Source organism: Crinia signifera, chromosome 9 (genome assembly GCF_055691185.1).
Source record: "Crinia signifera chromosome 9, ASM5569118v1, whole genome shotgun sequence".
Classification (NCBI taxonomy): domain Eukaryota; kingdom Metazoa; phylum Chordata; class Amphibia; order Anura; family Myobatrachidae; genus Crinia; species Crinia signifera.
The window spans coordinates 110,143,892-110,160,017 of NC_139225.1; the positions used below are offsets into that span (position 1 = coordinate 110,143,892).

Consider the following 16,126-nt stretch of genomic DNA (forward strand, 5'->3'; position numbering starts at 1 on the left):
TCACTCTCTGGTAATAGGCAGCGCCTTGGCACAGGAAGAGGTAGGGCAGCTGACATCTAGTGACGTCAGCTGCCCGCCCCTGGCACCCACGTCACGGGCAAATTACCATGGGAATGCCCAGAGTTTTATGGGGACGCCCATGCAATTCTAGGTGTTCCCATGGGCGTATCTCGAGTCTGCAGCCACACGCCCCCTAGCCTGCACTTCTCCGTACGAACGGGCTGCTGTGCGTGTCACCGCATCCACACGCACAGCAGCTCCGTCGATATCTTCAATGCTCCTGCTGGACCGCGAGCCAATAGGAGCTTGCAGTCCGGCAGCCAATCAGGAGCGGCCATCAATACCACCAATGCTGCTCCTGATTGGTTGCCGGTCAAGATATCGAAAGACCTGCTGCTATAATTAGACTATACAGCCGGGCAGCGCACAGCTCTATCTGCTCGGCTGTTATTTCTTTAAATTTTGTTTGCGCGGTGTCACTCCCCCTTGGCAATGAGCAATTCCCTCCCCTTGGCAATGAGCAATTCCCTCCCCCCTTGGCAACGAGCAATTTCACTCCCGTCTGGCAATAAGCAATCCCCCTCCCCCTTGGCAATGAGCAATTTCACTCCCCCTTTGCAATGAGCATTTAACTCCCCCTTGGCTATGAACAATTCACTCCCTCTTGGCAAAAAGCATGTATTCCCCCTTAGCAAAGAGCAATACCCCCCCCCCCCCACCAAGCAATTTCACTCCCCCTTTGCAATGAGCATTTAACTCCCCCTTGGCTATGAACAATTCACTCCCTCTTGGCAACAAGCATGTATTCCCCCTTAGCAAAGAGCAATACCCCCCCCCCCCCCACCGGAAACAAGCAATTTCACTCCCCCTTTGCAATGAGCATTTAAGAACTAACTCTTGGCAACAAACATGTATTCTCCCTTGGCAATGAGCATGAAGCCCCCTTGGCATCGACCATAAAGCCCCTGGCATCGAGCATGAAGCCCTTTGGCATCAAGCAAGAACCCCCTAGCAATGAGCACGTAGGTAAGCAGCACTTATGTGTAAAATATGTAATGGGCATTACAGTTTGTTATATAGTATGTAATGGGCATCATGATGTGTGGCACAATGTGTAATGGACATTATGGTGTGTGGCCTTCTGTGTAATTGTCATTACGGCGTGTGGCTTTATTTGTAATGGGTATTATGGAGTTTACTAAAATGTGTAATGGGCATTACGGTGTGTGCTCTAATGTGTGATACCACGCCCCTTTTGTGTTGACACACTCCCTTTCCATGAGGCTTGACGCGCGGCTTGCTTCAGTATTTGGATCTGGGACCACCCATTACCATATTTCTAGATTCGCCTATGACTGTGGTTTTCTGCCACCGTGATACTTATTTCAGTGTCCTCTGCTAATGCAGCTATGCACCCTGTATTTGTCCTCTATTGTATTCAACTGTAAGTCACTGTTTTGAGTATTTATTTATGTACTTGAGTGCTGATGATCCCATATAAAAAAAGGATAATAATAATAATAATAATATATATATTATATATATATATATATACAGTGGCGGATTCAGGGGGGGGGGGCACCCGGGCACGTGCCCCCCCTGTCATTTATTTTGTAGCTGAGGACCAGGGCTTTCCAACAAGCCCAGCCCCGTGTCTCTAGCCCCCTGGGAACCGGAGATATCGCCTGGCAAACCTGTAACGTTTTTTCCCCATAGGATAATATGGGACCCGTCAATTCCGACCCCTACCCGGTTCCGACGGCTGCCAGTTCCCGCCCTGGTATCACAGAAACTTGGGGAGGAATTCATTCAATTCCAAATCGCTGGGCCTTTAATATGATACCAGGCTGGTCCAAATCGGTTAATGGGTTCCAGAGATATTGCATGTAAACCAATTTCTTTATTTTTGAAATGTAATTTCATGGCTGTTCATGTTCTTTGAGGGCAGATTACTCTGGAACCAAACGTTCCAGTTTCACTGGACCAAAATCATTCAAAGCCCACTCAAAAGTTCTTCAATATAATACTTGTCTCATGTAAATTGGTCAGTTGGTTCCGAAGATATAGCCGGTTAAATGAGATAACTGGTTAAAGGGGGGAGGGGTGGTTTTCTCTCCCCCTCACACCAGAAAATGCAGGGACTAGGCTGGTGTAAAAGGGGCCAACCTGGGAATGCATTTTCTGGTGTGAAAGGGGTATCATTTCAAATAGCCGGGACCTGCAGTGCTCTGAATACAGCCAGGCTCTGCCACTGTCAGTGGCTATCGCTTCTGCCTAGCGGCGGCTGTCCCCCATTTACCACGAGCATGTATTCCCCCTTGGCAATGAGCATGTAATCCCACATGGCAACGAGCATGGAACCTCTGGCAATGAGCATGGAACCTTTGGCAATGAGCATGTAGAGAAGCAGCACTTATGTAGCATAATTTTTAATAGGCATTATGGTGTTTGGCATAACACATAATGGACATAATGGCGTGTAACTTAACGTGTAATGGACATTATGGTGTAATTGTTTAATGCGAGCCTTTGGTGGACAATGTCCCTGTTTATGAAGCGTATTGTGAATTTTGGCTTAATCTGTGTGGCATTATGTGAATTCTGGCTCAATCCATGTGGCATTATGTGAATTTTGTCTCAATCCGTGTGGCATTATGTGAATTTTGGCTCAATCCATGTGGCATTATGGGAATTTTGGCTCAATCCGTGTGCCCTTATGTGAATTTTTTCCCAATCCATGTGGCATTATGTCAATTTTGGCTCAATCTGTGTGGCATTATGTGAATTTTGGCTCAATCCGTGTGGCATTATGTGAATTTTGGCTCAATCAGTATGGCATTTTATGCATTTGACTCAATCCGTGTGGCATTATGTGAATTTTGACACAATCCATTTGGCATTATGTGAATTTTGGCTCAATCTGTGTGTGTTATTATGTAAATTTTGGCTCAATCCATGTGGCATTATGTGAATTTTGACACAATCCATGTTTCATTATTTGAATTTTGGCTCAATCCATGTGGCATTATGTCAATTTTGGCTCATTCCATTTGGCATCATGTGTAAGGGGCAAGTATAATGGGGTCTAGTATTTTGTTGCATAATGTGTAGAAGTTGTATATGGTGTTGACACGTCCCCGTTGAGTGGCCACACACCCTTTTCTGGAGCGCGCCTCTGGTGCGCGCACAACTACATCCTTCACTTTTGTCGCCATGGTGGGACTGCGTAATTTTAAATGCCAGGGCCTATTTTTTTTTCCATTCCCACCCTCTCCTGCCGCTCTCTTAGCATGTACACTGGCACCACTAACACCTCCCCTCCCCCACCCAAACCCTTTTTTATCATGGTGCCCCCCCTGTCATTTTATCCTGGATCCGCCCCTGTATATATATATATATACATATATATACTGTACACATGAGTTTGTGATGACAGTGGTATATGTCTGTCTTCTTTTCTGGGTAGCAAATTTACTTGAAATTATTAGAAATCCATAGCCTAAAAAGTTGCATAGGCAAGTGAGTAGAAACAAAATTAGGCCCTTAGACAATTAGCTGCTTTGTAAATACATAAACCTGGGTTATACAGAGGTAGCAGTTAAAGAAAAAAGTAAAAACAAATGAACATGAAATCCCCTTTAATAGAGCTGTTCTGAGCATGTTTATATTGAGCCTGTGTGGCACAGACATAAAGGAGGGGTAGCTGAAGCCTTTTCATGTAAATTGACAACCACCACAAATTGGGTCTAAGCTATCAAAAAACAAAATACACATTTAAAATCTATAATAATAGAACACATGAGTATGATACAGAGGTTAAATGCCACAAATAATGTACCTTGTAATGTATTAAAAATGGCAAAAAGGTACAAAAAGGCAATTCGTACAGGACCCCATGCAAAGAAGGCAAAGCCCCAGGTTAATCCAAGTAAGAATGCGAGGCTGAGAGTGTTTTTGATGTCATGAAGAAACAGTGTTTTCCAGTCCTTTATCCTTGTAGACTTCAAAGACTTGATTTGAAGGAGCACGACAATAAACATGGATATGTTGGTAAGAAAGATGACAACAAAGTACGCCACGACTGTCACATAGAAAACAACATCATTCTGAATCCAACAACTACAAAGAGAGAGATAACATGTTACATGATATTGGGATACATAAAAGAGGTAACTTCTTTTTGATGGACTTTTTGCAAAGTAAATAGGGGGATGGGGTTCTGAATATGTACACAGACAAATCTTCAGTTTACTCATTCTGTGAAGATTATGAAAACAAATGACTGATAGGTTAATTTGGTTTACAGCATGTTTTCCAGTTTTCCTAATTATCCCATCTACCTCTTATACTTAGCTAAACACATTCAGTGGGAGAACTCTTATGGCCCCATGCAGTACTCCACTCTCCTATTCCTGCTTGATGTAAATGGGAAATTCATAGGTGTAAAGCCCTGATTTTTTCAACTCACACTACACTAAGTAAGATTTTAAAATTTCTGAGGCACACCATCAGAACCCCACGGGGAAACACTGCCCCCACAGGAAAAAAAAACCCATACAGTATGTCTCCCATATATGACTCCCAGATGGACACAGTACAATTCATGCCAGGCTCATCTGCTTGCAGGAGATACCTTAGGCTAATGCCAATTGTTTTCAGTGTGTAGTGCCTCAGGGGGTTGAGCTAAAAATGCCCTCATGTGAACAACATATAAGTCACTGCCTAGCTGCCATTATGGTCTCCTAGGGAGCTAGTGGGGACAGTATAGCAGCAGGCCACCCGAGTAGCTCCTCATATAGCTCCCTGTGACTCATCTTCTCCAAATCCTATTCATGTCCTATGCAGTCTCCGGGCATCAATGAGTAAGTAGTAAAAACAGTTGAACAGCTGGTGGCTGTAAACTGGTGTGAACATCTCTAGCTCTGGTGGCACACTTGAGAACAGCTCAATGTACACTAGTGTGTCATGGCACAGTGGTTGGAAAATGCTGGTGTAGAGGTACAGTAAGTTGGTATATTGCAATGTGGGATTGATCATGGACCCCAGCCAATCAAACAAATGCAACATGGTATAGAGAGGCGTAGGGAGGGCGCAGCCAGTCGAGCACACGCTACGGATGCTGAACAGGCGCAGGGCGTGGCCCCCCCTCCACAAATGAATCGGGAGTCCAGGGACCGGGACTCGCTTAGTCTCCGACTCTCAGCCCGGCGCCTGCCTGCCTGCTCACCCTACCACCGCGCCGGCAAACCGATAACGTCACGCACGTCACGGTCTTCTTGACCCCATGTTCGGCGACTCCTCACTGGCCGGAGCTGCTGCTGTTTGGGCCGGCTGTGATGACGAGCTGGCCGGGCAGCACTGCGCAGCAGAAATCAGGAGGACAATGACTCCTCCCCTGCTACACTCCCTCCTCCCTGGCTGCAGCAGCATCATCATCACTGTCTCTGTCCCAAGCGCTGGCTCTAGCCTGGAGGAGGAGGTTAAATGCTGCTGGCTGCAGCCCTGCTGTGCTGTCTGATTTTAGTTTTTTAAGTAAAGATCAGATCATGGGGAATAATCATGGATCATGGGGTTTGGGGGGGTTGTGAAACATGCCCTTGCTTCGGGCACCATTGCACCTAGCTACACCGCTGATGGTATATACTGTAAGTACCATGATTTATCCACAAAGAGCTTCCGTTAGAACTACATTTTTAGTTTTAAGTCTTATGACGGGTGGATGTTTTTAAAGGTTTATAGGGGCTTTAGATGGCTTTTTGTTTTTGCTTCCACAAGAGCCTTTAACAGCATCTTGTTCCCTCTTGGTAATGTCCCTTTTCCATACACCATAATAGTGATTCACTAGCTACAGGTGTAGGTAGCTATTCAGTTGTTTTATCAAGTAATTCCCATCTAAAATAGAGGTTGGTGTTCGAAAATAAAATGTTGATTTTTTTTCACACTTATTGCATCCCCCAGGGTCAGGTTTGGGTCTTTGGGTTTGGGTTGCACATTTATGGTTTCCAGCTCAGGGGACTGTGAGCTGAAATGTGTCTTCCTGCGGCTAACTGAATGAAATAGCAAAGTCAGGCACCAGCTAGTGGTGGCCACAATTACATTCTCACATAGACCTCAACAGTCACAGTATTCAAAGGACAATCATGTGGTTTGCCATACCATGGTCAGGAGGTTAATGGGTGGTTGAGTTGGGTGCAAGTATAATAAGGCACATTTGAGCAGGTGGAACTATGGGCAGTCATATTAGGCGCATGGCCTATTTTGGTCTTTATTTTTTGGCCCCTGCAATTTGGGGAACTATGCAATACTCACATAGCTATTATCAAATAGTTGTAATAAAGTTTACTATAAGTTTAATGTTGTGTTGTAGCATGGCCCACGGTGCAAAGCTGTTAGGGGTCAAGGGTGCAGGTGGAGGGGGAAGAGGAGGATAGGAGGAGAAAGAGGACTACTTTGTCCATTCTCTTTACCTGCTGCCTCGTGTCCTCACCATCCCTGCCATGCTTACTTCTGGCCTCAGGTCTCCTTACCTGCACATCATGTCACCTGTCTGTCTCCCCCTCCCTCTAGATTGTAAGCTCCATAGAGCAGGGCCCTCCTCCTTCCTGTTCTCACAGCACTCTTCTTATATTTCAACTACAGCTCTCTTATACTCATTACTCATCTACAATCTATACCTGCATCTATTCTCATTCACTTCCTTATATCTCAGCTGTATTGTGTACTAAGAATTGTGCTTTAATGCTGTTATGTCTAGTTCTGTGTACCCTGTACTGTTCTTTTGTTTTCTATATGTACAGTACTGGCTGGTACAATCACCATGTGGCGCCGCTGATTGGCTGCCTGGGTGCTGCACAGCTCAGTAATGATATGTTCCCCATGTCTGTGTCCCTCATTAGAGTACATCTAGTATATATATATCAGTACTGTTACTGGCTGTGCAATCACCATGTGGCGCCGCTGATTGGCTGCCTGGGTGCTGCACAGCTCAGTAATGATATGTTCCCAATGTCTGTGTCCCTCATTAGAGTACATCTAGTATATATATCAGTACTGTTACTGGCTGTGCAATCACCATGTGGCGCCGCTGAATGGCTGCCTGGGTACTGCACAGCTCGGTAAATATGTTCCCAATGTTTGTGTCCCTTATTAGAATGCGTCTTGTGCATATCTGTATGTGTGATGTACATCTGTACTGCCATTGTTGCCTGTTCCTTGTACTGATAACCCTTTGTATTGCAGTATGTGTATTGTTATTTTGGTACTTCTTTACTTTCACGGCGCCACTAGATTAGGAAAGATAGGATATCGCGGTCATCGCGGGCATTGAATGCACTAAAAAATCGGGTGCGACGCGATGCCCGCGATTTCCCATAGGGACCAATGTTAAATTTCTCAATTGACACAATTTTTCTGTTCAATGCCTCAATTGACACGATTTTTCCATAGGAATCAATGTTAAATGGCCCACAGAGGCCAAATAGACACCCTGAAGTGTGAAATGGCCCCCACAATTGTTAACGCCACCCCACGATCAACGTGAACCCGAAGCGTGGCGAGCGCAGCGAGCCCGCGAGGGGCGGCGGTACGCGTCCTACGACCTTTTCATACCCCCACTATCCACGTCGGCGTGGAGTTGAGAATAGAATAGTGTGGCGAGCGCAGCGAGCCACCGAGCCCGAAGCGTGGCGAACGCAGCGAGCCCCGCGAGGGGACGAGGATACCTGTGAAGCCCGCGAAGGGACGCGTTTACCTGTGAAGGTATCCGCGTCCCCTCGCGGGGCTCGCTGCGCTCGCCACGCTTCGGGCTCGGTGGCTCGCTGCGCTCGCCACACTATTCTATTCTCAACTCCACGCCGACGTGGATAGTGGGGGTATGAAAAGGTCGGAGGACGCGTACCGCCGCCCCTCGCGGGCTCGCTGCGCTCGCCACGCTTCGGGTTCACGTTGATCGTGGGGTGGCGTTAACAATTGTGGGGGCCATTTCACACTTCAGGGTGGCTATTTGGCCTCTGTGGGCCATTTAACATTGTTTCCTATGGAAAAATCGTGTCAATTGAGGCATTGAACAGTAAAATCGGGTCAATTGAGAAATTTAACATTGGTCCCTATGGGAAATCGCGGGCATCGCGGCATCGCGTCGCACCCGATTTTTAGTGCATTCAATGGCCGCAATGCCCGCGATTTCTAGTGGCGCCGTGAAAGTACAGAAGTACCGTTATTTTTAATGTCTGTAAAGAGCCTTGAATCCTGTTGGAGAAAGTGCGCTATATAAATAAAACTTAGTTACTTACTTACTAGCAACATTAGGCTCAGGGAAAAAGTAGCAAATATAGCATGCCTTCCATACAATAAAATAGTACAGATAAAAGTTCACTACACAAAACAGAAACAACTAGATTTGTTTCATGGTTCATATTCACAATTATGTCTATTTAAAGGGTTAAATATTTTTTTACTCACAATAAAGAAGAGCCGTCATCAAAATCACTATATTGCTTGTACTCAGATCCACTCCCATAGTAATTGGTATTTATACAGAGTACTAGAACAACTACAATTGTTGGTATTCCTGTCAGAGACAAAAACAGTGGCAGTGATGAATTCAATAAATGTAAACAGGACAGCATTTAGCTGAAATGATAAACTGAAGGCAGTGGTATCCGGTAAAAATAAAGCGGTGGCGGGGTTATGAGGTTTGAAAACACTGTGGTGCAAGAATATTAATAATGATATATGAGGGGGAGTGTTGTGCCACCTGTGAGAGACCACTAATACCCTAGGTGTAGCATAGTCCCAAGATACTCCCACTTCTTATGGGCGTCAGCTGGCCTCTAAGTATTTAGGTGATGGTAAGTCACCTTAAACATTGGTCAAAAATAATAGATAGAGGTATACAGCGACCTATGGTATCTGGAAAAGTTATATATACATATCACACATTTGAATAAATAGTGATAAAAAAAACAATAGCAATGATAAAAGGTACTGATTAGCATTGACTTAATTTAAAAGATATACATTTAATCATAAATACATAAAAAATAAACAATAAAAGCTCAAACGTTAAAAAACATAAATAATGGTGTGTACACACGGTAGGATATGCCGTGCTACGCGAGTCCCGATGCGATCAGATCTCACGGCATGCATGTAATGGCACAGTTTTGACTATATAAGACTATCTGCCTTGCGATACGTGAACGCGCATCGGGATCGCAAGCAGATCGCAAGGGTTAAAACCCTTGCGATCTGCATGCGATGCCGACACCATGTTGACTATATCGTCAACATCGGGAGGCATATTGTACCGTGTGTACACACCATAAGATCTTATAGCGGGGAAAGCTCTTATTTATGGTTTTTAACGTTTGAGCTTTTATTGTTTATTTTTTTATTATTTATGATTTTTTAAAGAAAGGCAACGCTCATTTAATTAGTCCTTTGAGGATAAGGAGGAGCATAAAATAATGATTTTATCAAAAATCAGACATGCTCTCTAGGTCCATTAAAAAAATGCTTTGATTTCTATATTCTCTTTTCTCTAATTGAATAGGAAAATCATGCTTTAAATTAATTGAATATGGCTAAATCCATCTATGGTTGATTTTGGGGCTTAGCAGAAATATGTTTGGTTTGACTTCTCTCCTTCTTAGGAACAAATATTTGTTGATCTTATTGAATCAATAACAGCAATATAACTCGTTACCATAATGTTTACTTGGTCAGTTCTCCAGCAGACAGAGGCAGGGCTGCCGCTAGGAATTTTGGGGCCCGGGGCTGATTTTTAGTCCAGCCCCCCCCCCCCCTCACTTACCGCCCGGCTCCCCCTCACTTACCGCCCCTGGCTCCAGGTCCCAACCCCCTTCTGCTGTGCTTCCTCCTGCTCAGTGTGCTGTGGCTGAACGAAGCCCTGCTTCCGGAGTGCAGTCTTCCTTGCCTCCGGACGCCGGCAGCCAATTAAAATGGGTTGGGATCATTTGGTCTACAGCATGATGGTCGACAATCATTAGGTCGACATGGGAAAAGGTCGACATGGTTTTAGGTCAAAAGGTCATTAGTTCGACAGGTCGTTAGTTCGGCAATGTCTATGTCGACAGTCAAAAGGTCGACAGGGGGTTCCCCCCTGTTTTTTACCTGAATGTCAACACAGTCAACATGGACACAGTTTCAAGTGCACCGCATCCCCTCGCTATGCGTTGGGCACGGTGCCTTACTGTGCTCGGCACACTATTTTATTCGCACAGCACGCCCTGGTGGATGGTAGAGCATGAAATTCCACCTGTTGGCACATGTCGGCTCAAGTAACAATGAAAAACCATTGTCGAACTAACGACCTGTCGAACTAACGACCTTTCGACCTAGAACCATGTTGACCTTTTCCTATGTCGACCTAGACCTACGTTGACCTAATGGTGTCAACCTAATGACTGTCGACCATCATGCTGTACAGCAAATGACCGCATCCCATTAAAATGTGGCACGGCTGGTGAACTAATCAGAGCTCGCGTACTGTTAGCCAATCAAAGGCAGTGGTGGGGGTTGTGGTGGGCAAAATTAGTTGCCCAAGCCCTTCCCTCTCTCTTAGAGAGGCCAGGCCAGGGACAGCTGTACCCACAGCACCCCCCTATTGGCGGGCCTGGACAGAGGCCACACAGCTACTGAGTCTATGATAAAGGTCCATAGTCGTATCTATCCCCAATGTGTCTAAAGTACAGTAATTACATTATTATGTACTTACCCCAGCCAGCTATACATAATTTTAGTATGTATTTATGGACATAAGAATTAAAGACTTTGACAAATGCAAAGTACATGTGAACAGCTTCCAGTCCCATCCACGTGAAGGATGTCAGTAAGAAGTAATGGAGAATGGCAGCAGTAGAGATACACAGACCCTGATTTCTGAATGATGACAACCAGTTATTGACCAAGAAAGTCAAATTAAGCATTAATAGCGAAAAAGAGAGATTCATCAGTATTTGAGAAGGGTAATCCTTTCTCAGCTGCCTACAAAGAAACAAAAACAGAACCATTATATACAAACTGGGGCCATTATCCTCCCATTGATTATACAGTATGGCTAAGGTTTATTGTGCACATCCTAACCAGACTTCATTCATATCTGCAAACATTACTTTGTTGGTGAGAGCTGTCATATATATAAAATCTTTTGTTGAAAGCAATATTAACATCATACATCATCATAAGAGCAGTTTAAGAATAGCAAAAAAGGCAATACACCAATGCGCCTATGCGGACTTGCATCTTTCTAGTATTCTCACAGAATTGTGGGGGGGGGGGGGTAGTACTACTGGAAGATAGACTTGGCATCTGAAGGCAGGATACTCTGATTCTACGCAGCAACCCGGGTCAATCACCAAAATTCATGAACTTCCCATGTAAAAGATTCACCACTGGTGATGCGGTGTGCTTAATAATACCCATGACTGAAGATGCTGGTCTTACTCCCTTGTTAGTGACCCACACATCACACATACTGTAGCACCTGGAGTCAACTGCTTCTATAGCCTCCAAGATCTTCAGCACTGGAGAATGCATTCTAACACACACTGAATACAGTTATGAAGTGTTTGCAGAACTGTAAATACATGCACACAGGCCACCCAGAGGCATATACATCCAAGTATTATTCACAAATGGCCAGGGGCAGATGCAAATGCACTTGTGAGTTGCATCTGATTGGCTAACAAGAACATCAATGTAGCATTAGGTTTTCCAAGCCTACACTTGCTCCTTGCATTAAGCAGAATAATAATCTATGATCATATTCAAACTTTTTGAACTCCTGGAAAAAAAAAGTGATGCAACTGCCTCGTTGAACACAGTCCTTGACACTGTCATGCATCTGTCATGCCTGCTGACTCAAGCAACTTCCCCTGTCACCACCCAAGAAGGGTGGTACTGTGTAACATCCATTTGCAGTCTCTGCAAGCGAATCGCCCTTGCGAATGGTGGGCCGGCATACCACCATTCGCAAGGCGGGGGTTTGGCGGACTTGCAAGGCTGCGAATTTGCAGCCTTGCGAATCAACCAGAATAACCCCCTTAATGCTTTTCAGTCAGCAGATCACAGTGAGGTGAGCAATATGCACAGTATTTCATATTGTTGATATTTTCATTGTACAATTCTTGCAGATTTTGAAACTTCAGTGAACAGATTAAATATGAACAGATTAAATATGATTAAAGTGACAAAATAAAAAGTAAAGAACATAAATATATAAACTAGGTATCTGTCTACTCTTCCCAACACTATTTTCCTTCTCTGGATACCTGTGGCAGAAGCAGTTGCAGTATTCTACTTTTCTTAGGATTGTTTTACCAGGGGAGCTTGGATGACTACATAAGAAAACTTAGATATACCGTTTATTAGCACTTATTTTATGTATGCAGAAACTCACCTAAACATTCCATATGTTACAAGGGCAAACCCCAAACACAAAGATGTAATGCCACAGCCAATATAAGTCAGGAGGCTCAAGATATGATCGTCTTCAGGGTCAATGCTTGTTCTAGAAATATCCTGCAGAAAGGCGAGGACCAAGGTCAGTATTTCTGTATTAAACCCTATAAAATGTTACTGTCCAAAACTTTGGGCGACATTTAATGAGATGCGATAATTTTCGCGTTTTTTTTCGACAAAATGGCCGAAATCGCACCTTTTCACGAATTTGCATATTTAATGAGATGCATCCAGATGGTTTTCCATTGAAAATTATATAAACCGCATATTTAATGAGATGCGAATTCGGGAAAATGTGTCTAAAAATCACCAAACATTTAGACCAGGTTCTGATATGCGAATTGGCCAGAGCCCTGCACAGATCATTGAGATCTGTGCATGGTTCTGTGTTAAAAAATGTGTTAAAGTGTTTTTTTGGGGAAAAAATGACGTGGGGTTCCCTGCTCCTGAGCATTACCAGCCCTGGGCTCATTGAGCCGGAACTGCTTCCAAAAATACAGGGGACAAAAAGCATAGGGGTCCTCCGTATTTCTGAAACCAGCACCGGGCTCCAACAGCCTGCAGAGTCATGCCACAGCCGGGGGACACTTTTTATATAAGGCCCCATGGCCGAAACATATCACTGTTCTTTATCCATCTTTTATCTTCTGCATCACTGTGTTCTACCCATCATTCACCTTGAATATCACTGTGCTTTATCCATCATCCATCTTCGTTACCATTACCTTTTACTCATCATTCATCTTTTGCACCACTGTACTCAGGGCCAGCGCCACGACTAGGCAGCCACTGGAGCTGGAGAGATACCATAGAGAGGTACCATAGAAAGCAGGGAGCGTGGAGCAGGTGAGTCAGTGAGCATCCCTCGAGGGGTGCAGGTGCCCACCGCAGTATCGCCCGCACCCCCCCCCCCCGCTGGTCAGCGGGAATCAAGCTCCCGACTAACCCCCACCCCAGTATCGTCCGCACCCCCCCCCCCGGAGCGCATGTAGAGCCCGCTGAAATCCCCCCAGAGGGGAGTGGGGGAGCGGAGGGGGATTGTCTGGGGCGCAGTCAGGGTTTGCACCGGCCCTGACTGTACTCAATCCATCATTCATCTCCTACATCACAGTTCTACCGATACAGATAGAGCCAGGTTTATCTTGACTAAGTTTCACCTAGGCGCAAAAAATGCTTCCTGTCACATATTGTTTTCAGCTGCAATACAATATAGAGAACAATACAGCAAGGGGATTAAGAGGGGATTAGTGTAACTGGTCTTTCTCAGTTAATCCTATTAAAGGCCAAGAACAAAGAGGCTGCATCTGTAATTCATCTTATACATTGTCTACACCACTATATTCTACCCAACATTCATATTTCACAGCACTGTGTTCTACTCATCATTCATCTTCTGCATCATTGTGCTCCACCCATCATTCATCTTCTACAGCACTGTGTTCTACTCATCATTCATCTTCTACAGCAATGTGTTCTACTCATCATTCATCTTATATAGCACTGTGTTCCACCCATCATTCATCTTCTACATTACTGTGTTCTACTCATCAGTCATCTTCTATAGCGCTGTGTTCTACCTATCATTCATCTTCTACATCACTGTGCCCCACCCATCATTCATTCACTACATCACTGTTTGTGAAAATTAAATTGTTTTCTTCTTTGCACTATTTACTGTACTTACAAGTAGTACTCCAAAGTGTGTAAGATGACTGCAATTACATGATGTATAGTCCATGTTTGTAAAGGTTACTGAACACCCTGATGTGTTCCATCCACCTAAATTATCTGTGTCAGTAAGAAATAAAACAAGATTTAGATGACTTTGTAAGCTTATCCAGTTAGTATTAAAAATCAGAGCCAATAATTATTATTATCCATTAAAGCAGCTTAACCATTTATTTCAGTTTCCCAAGACATTGGTATAGCTAAGAAAACTGGGATACACCCTGAGGAAGGCTTATTATAAGCAGAAACGCGTTGGTGATTTATTAGTGGAGGCTACAACACTGTGGACTGGACCTTCAAAGGCTATTGTAAGTTATCTGTGGAGACCCGGGATATCCTAAGAGAAGCTTCCGTTTTCAATTACACATCTGAAATATAGCCTTTATGTAAGGGCATACACGGTAAATGAAGATTTGACAAGCATCCAAATCGCTGTGAATATACTGTATTGAGGAAAATTTTGCTCTGGGACCCCATCAGACAATAAAAATAATTCCAGGACCCCAGCAAGTTACTGCAGAAGGTCATCACATCACATGTGTACTCAGCAGACAGCACATACTTGGCAGCATTGTGGAGGCACAACATGATGGGAGGAGCCTAAAATAACAGACCATTCAACAGATTGTTCAGACTCCTTGAATCACTGACTGAGATTAGAAAATTCATCAGCCTGATGGTCAGCAACATGGAGTTGCGACCCCATGCTGAGAAGGTCAGGACCCACAGTTTGAGAACCACTGCTATATACCATATTTTGTGGGAGAATACTGCACTATGGGGTTTATTCTAGTTCATTCTTTCTGACAAAATCCTTCTTAGATGGACAAAACCATGTGCACTGCAGGGGGGCAGATGTAACATGTGCAGAGAGAATTAGATTTGGGTGAGTTATTTTGTTTCTGTGCAGGGAAAATACTGACTGCATGATTTTACACTTCAATATAGATCTAACTTTGAAGAAAAACCCCACCCAAATCTAATTCTCTCTGCACAAGTTACATCTGCCCCACCCGCAGTGCACATGGTTTTGTCCATCTAAGAAGGATTTTGTCAGAAAGAATGGACTAGTATAACCCCCTATGAGAAGTTTCTTTTCTCTTTTTCTCTTGTTTTGAAATGTTTTTGGCCATAACTGAAGAAAATATATATCCAAAACCAATTCTTCACAAGAAAACATCTTTGTCTAGGAAAGAGCTTGTGTGATGTTTATTTTAATGCTAAGACGGTTTGGATGGGAATGCTGCAATTTACAGGGCTTGAATTCTAGCAAAAGGAAACTCACAGTGGAGTAAGTGTTTTAACTAGAATTACCAGCTTATAGAGCAGTGTACTATGAAAGTATGCCACCCTAACACTACAGGTAACGTATGGAATAGACCTGGAACCCTACACTGCCCTCCCCAACATTCTTGATATACATGTAGGTGGCCATCAAAACTGTACCTGTAGCTGTACAGGCTTACACAGTTGATAATTGATAATAGCTGGAGTACTTTAAGCCTAACTTACAGACTAAAGCACAAAGGATAATGCCGATCTGGGTTAGGGTTCCCACGGACTCAGGTAGAATACAGTAAGTTGGGACAGCACTGTGCAGAGGGGAAATGCACCAAGGACCAAGAGAAGTAAACAGTCACAGGAGGGATTCCTATTGGAAAAATATGAATGCAGCTGCAGCGTTCCACATATATCAGCAGCCCTGCTATCAGTGAACCACTTCATTCTGAAATTACTAGGCAACCCAGTGAGCAGTGACCACCGTCCTCTGAGGCTTGAAGATGCGATGTCCCAGCTGCTAGGCAACAACCAATGACTTGCATCGGTAGCAAGCCATTCTCGACTTATAAGACTCTTCCATACAAGCTAGTATTCTTTATCATCTTGCCACCTATTCCAACCTGTCTGATAATAA

The 16,126-nt window shown here is 44.1% G+C and overlaps 1 protein-coding gene across 1 annotated transcript in view; it reads right to left on the reverse strand.

Moving 5' to 3' along the window:
• Positions 1 to 16,126, reverse strand: part of ADGRG4 (adhesion G protein-coupled receptor G4) — a 91,200-nt gene that overhangs the window by 12,358 nt on the left and 62,716 nt on the right. Inside the window, exons 15-19 of the mRNA XM_083159492.1 lie at positions 14,168 to 14,271; positions 12,422 to 12,543; positions 10,739 to 11,007; positions 8,461 to 8,569; positions 3,839 to 4,119 (exon numbers count right to left, since the gene is read on the reverse strand). Coding sequence (XP_083015618.1) covers positions 3,839 to 4,119; positions 8,461 to 8,569; positions 10,739 to 11,007; positions 12,422 to 12,543; positions 14,168 to 14,271 — 885 coding nt within the window. The remainder of the gene's footprint in view (positions 1 to 3,838; positions 4,120 to 8,460; positions 8,570 to 10,738; positions 11,008 to 12,421; positions 12,544 to 14,167; positions 14,272 to 16,126) is intronic.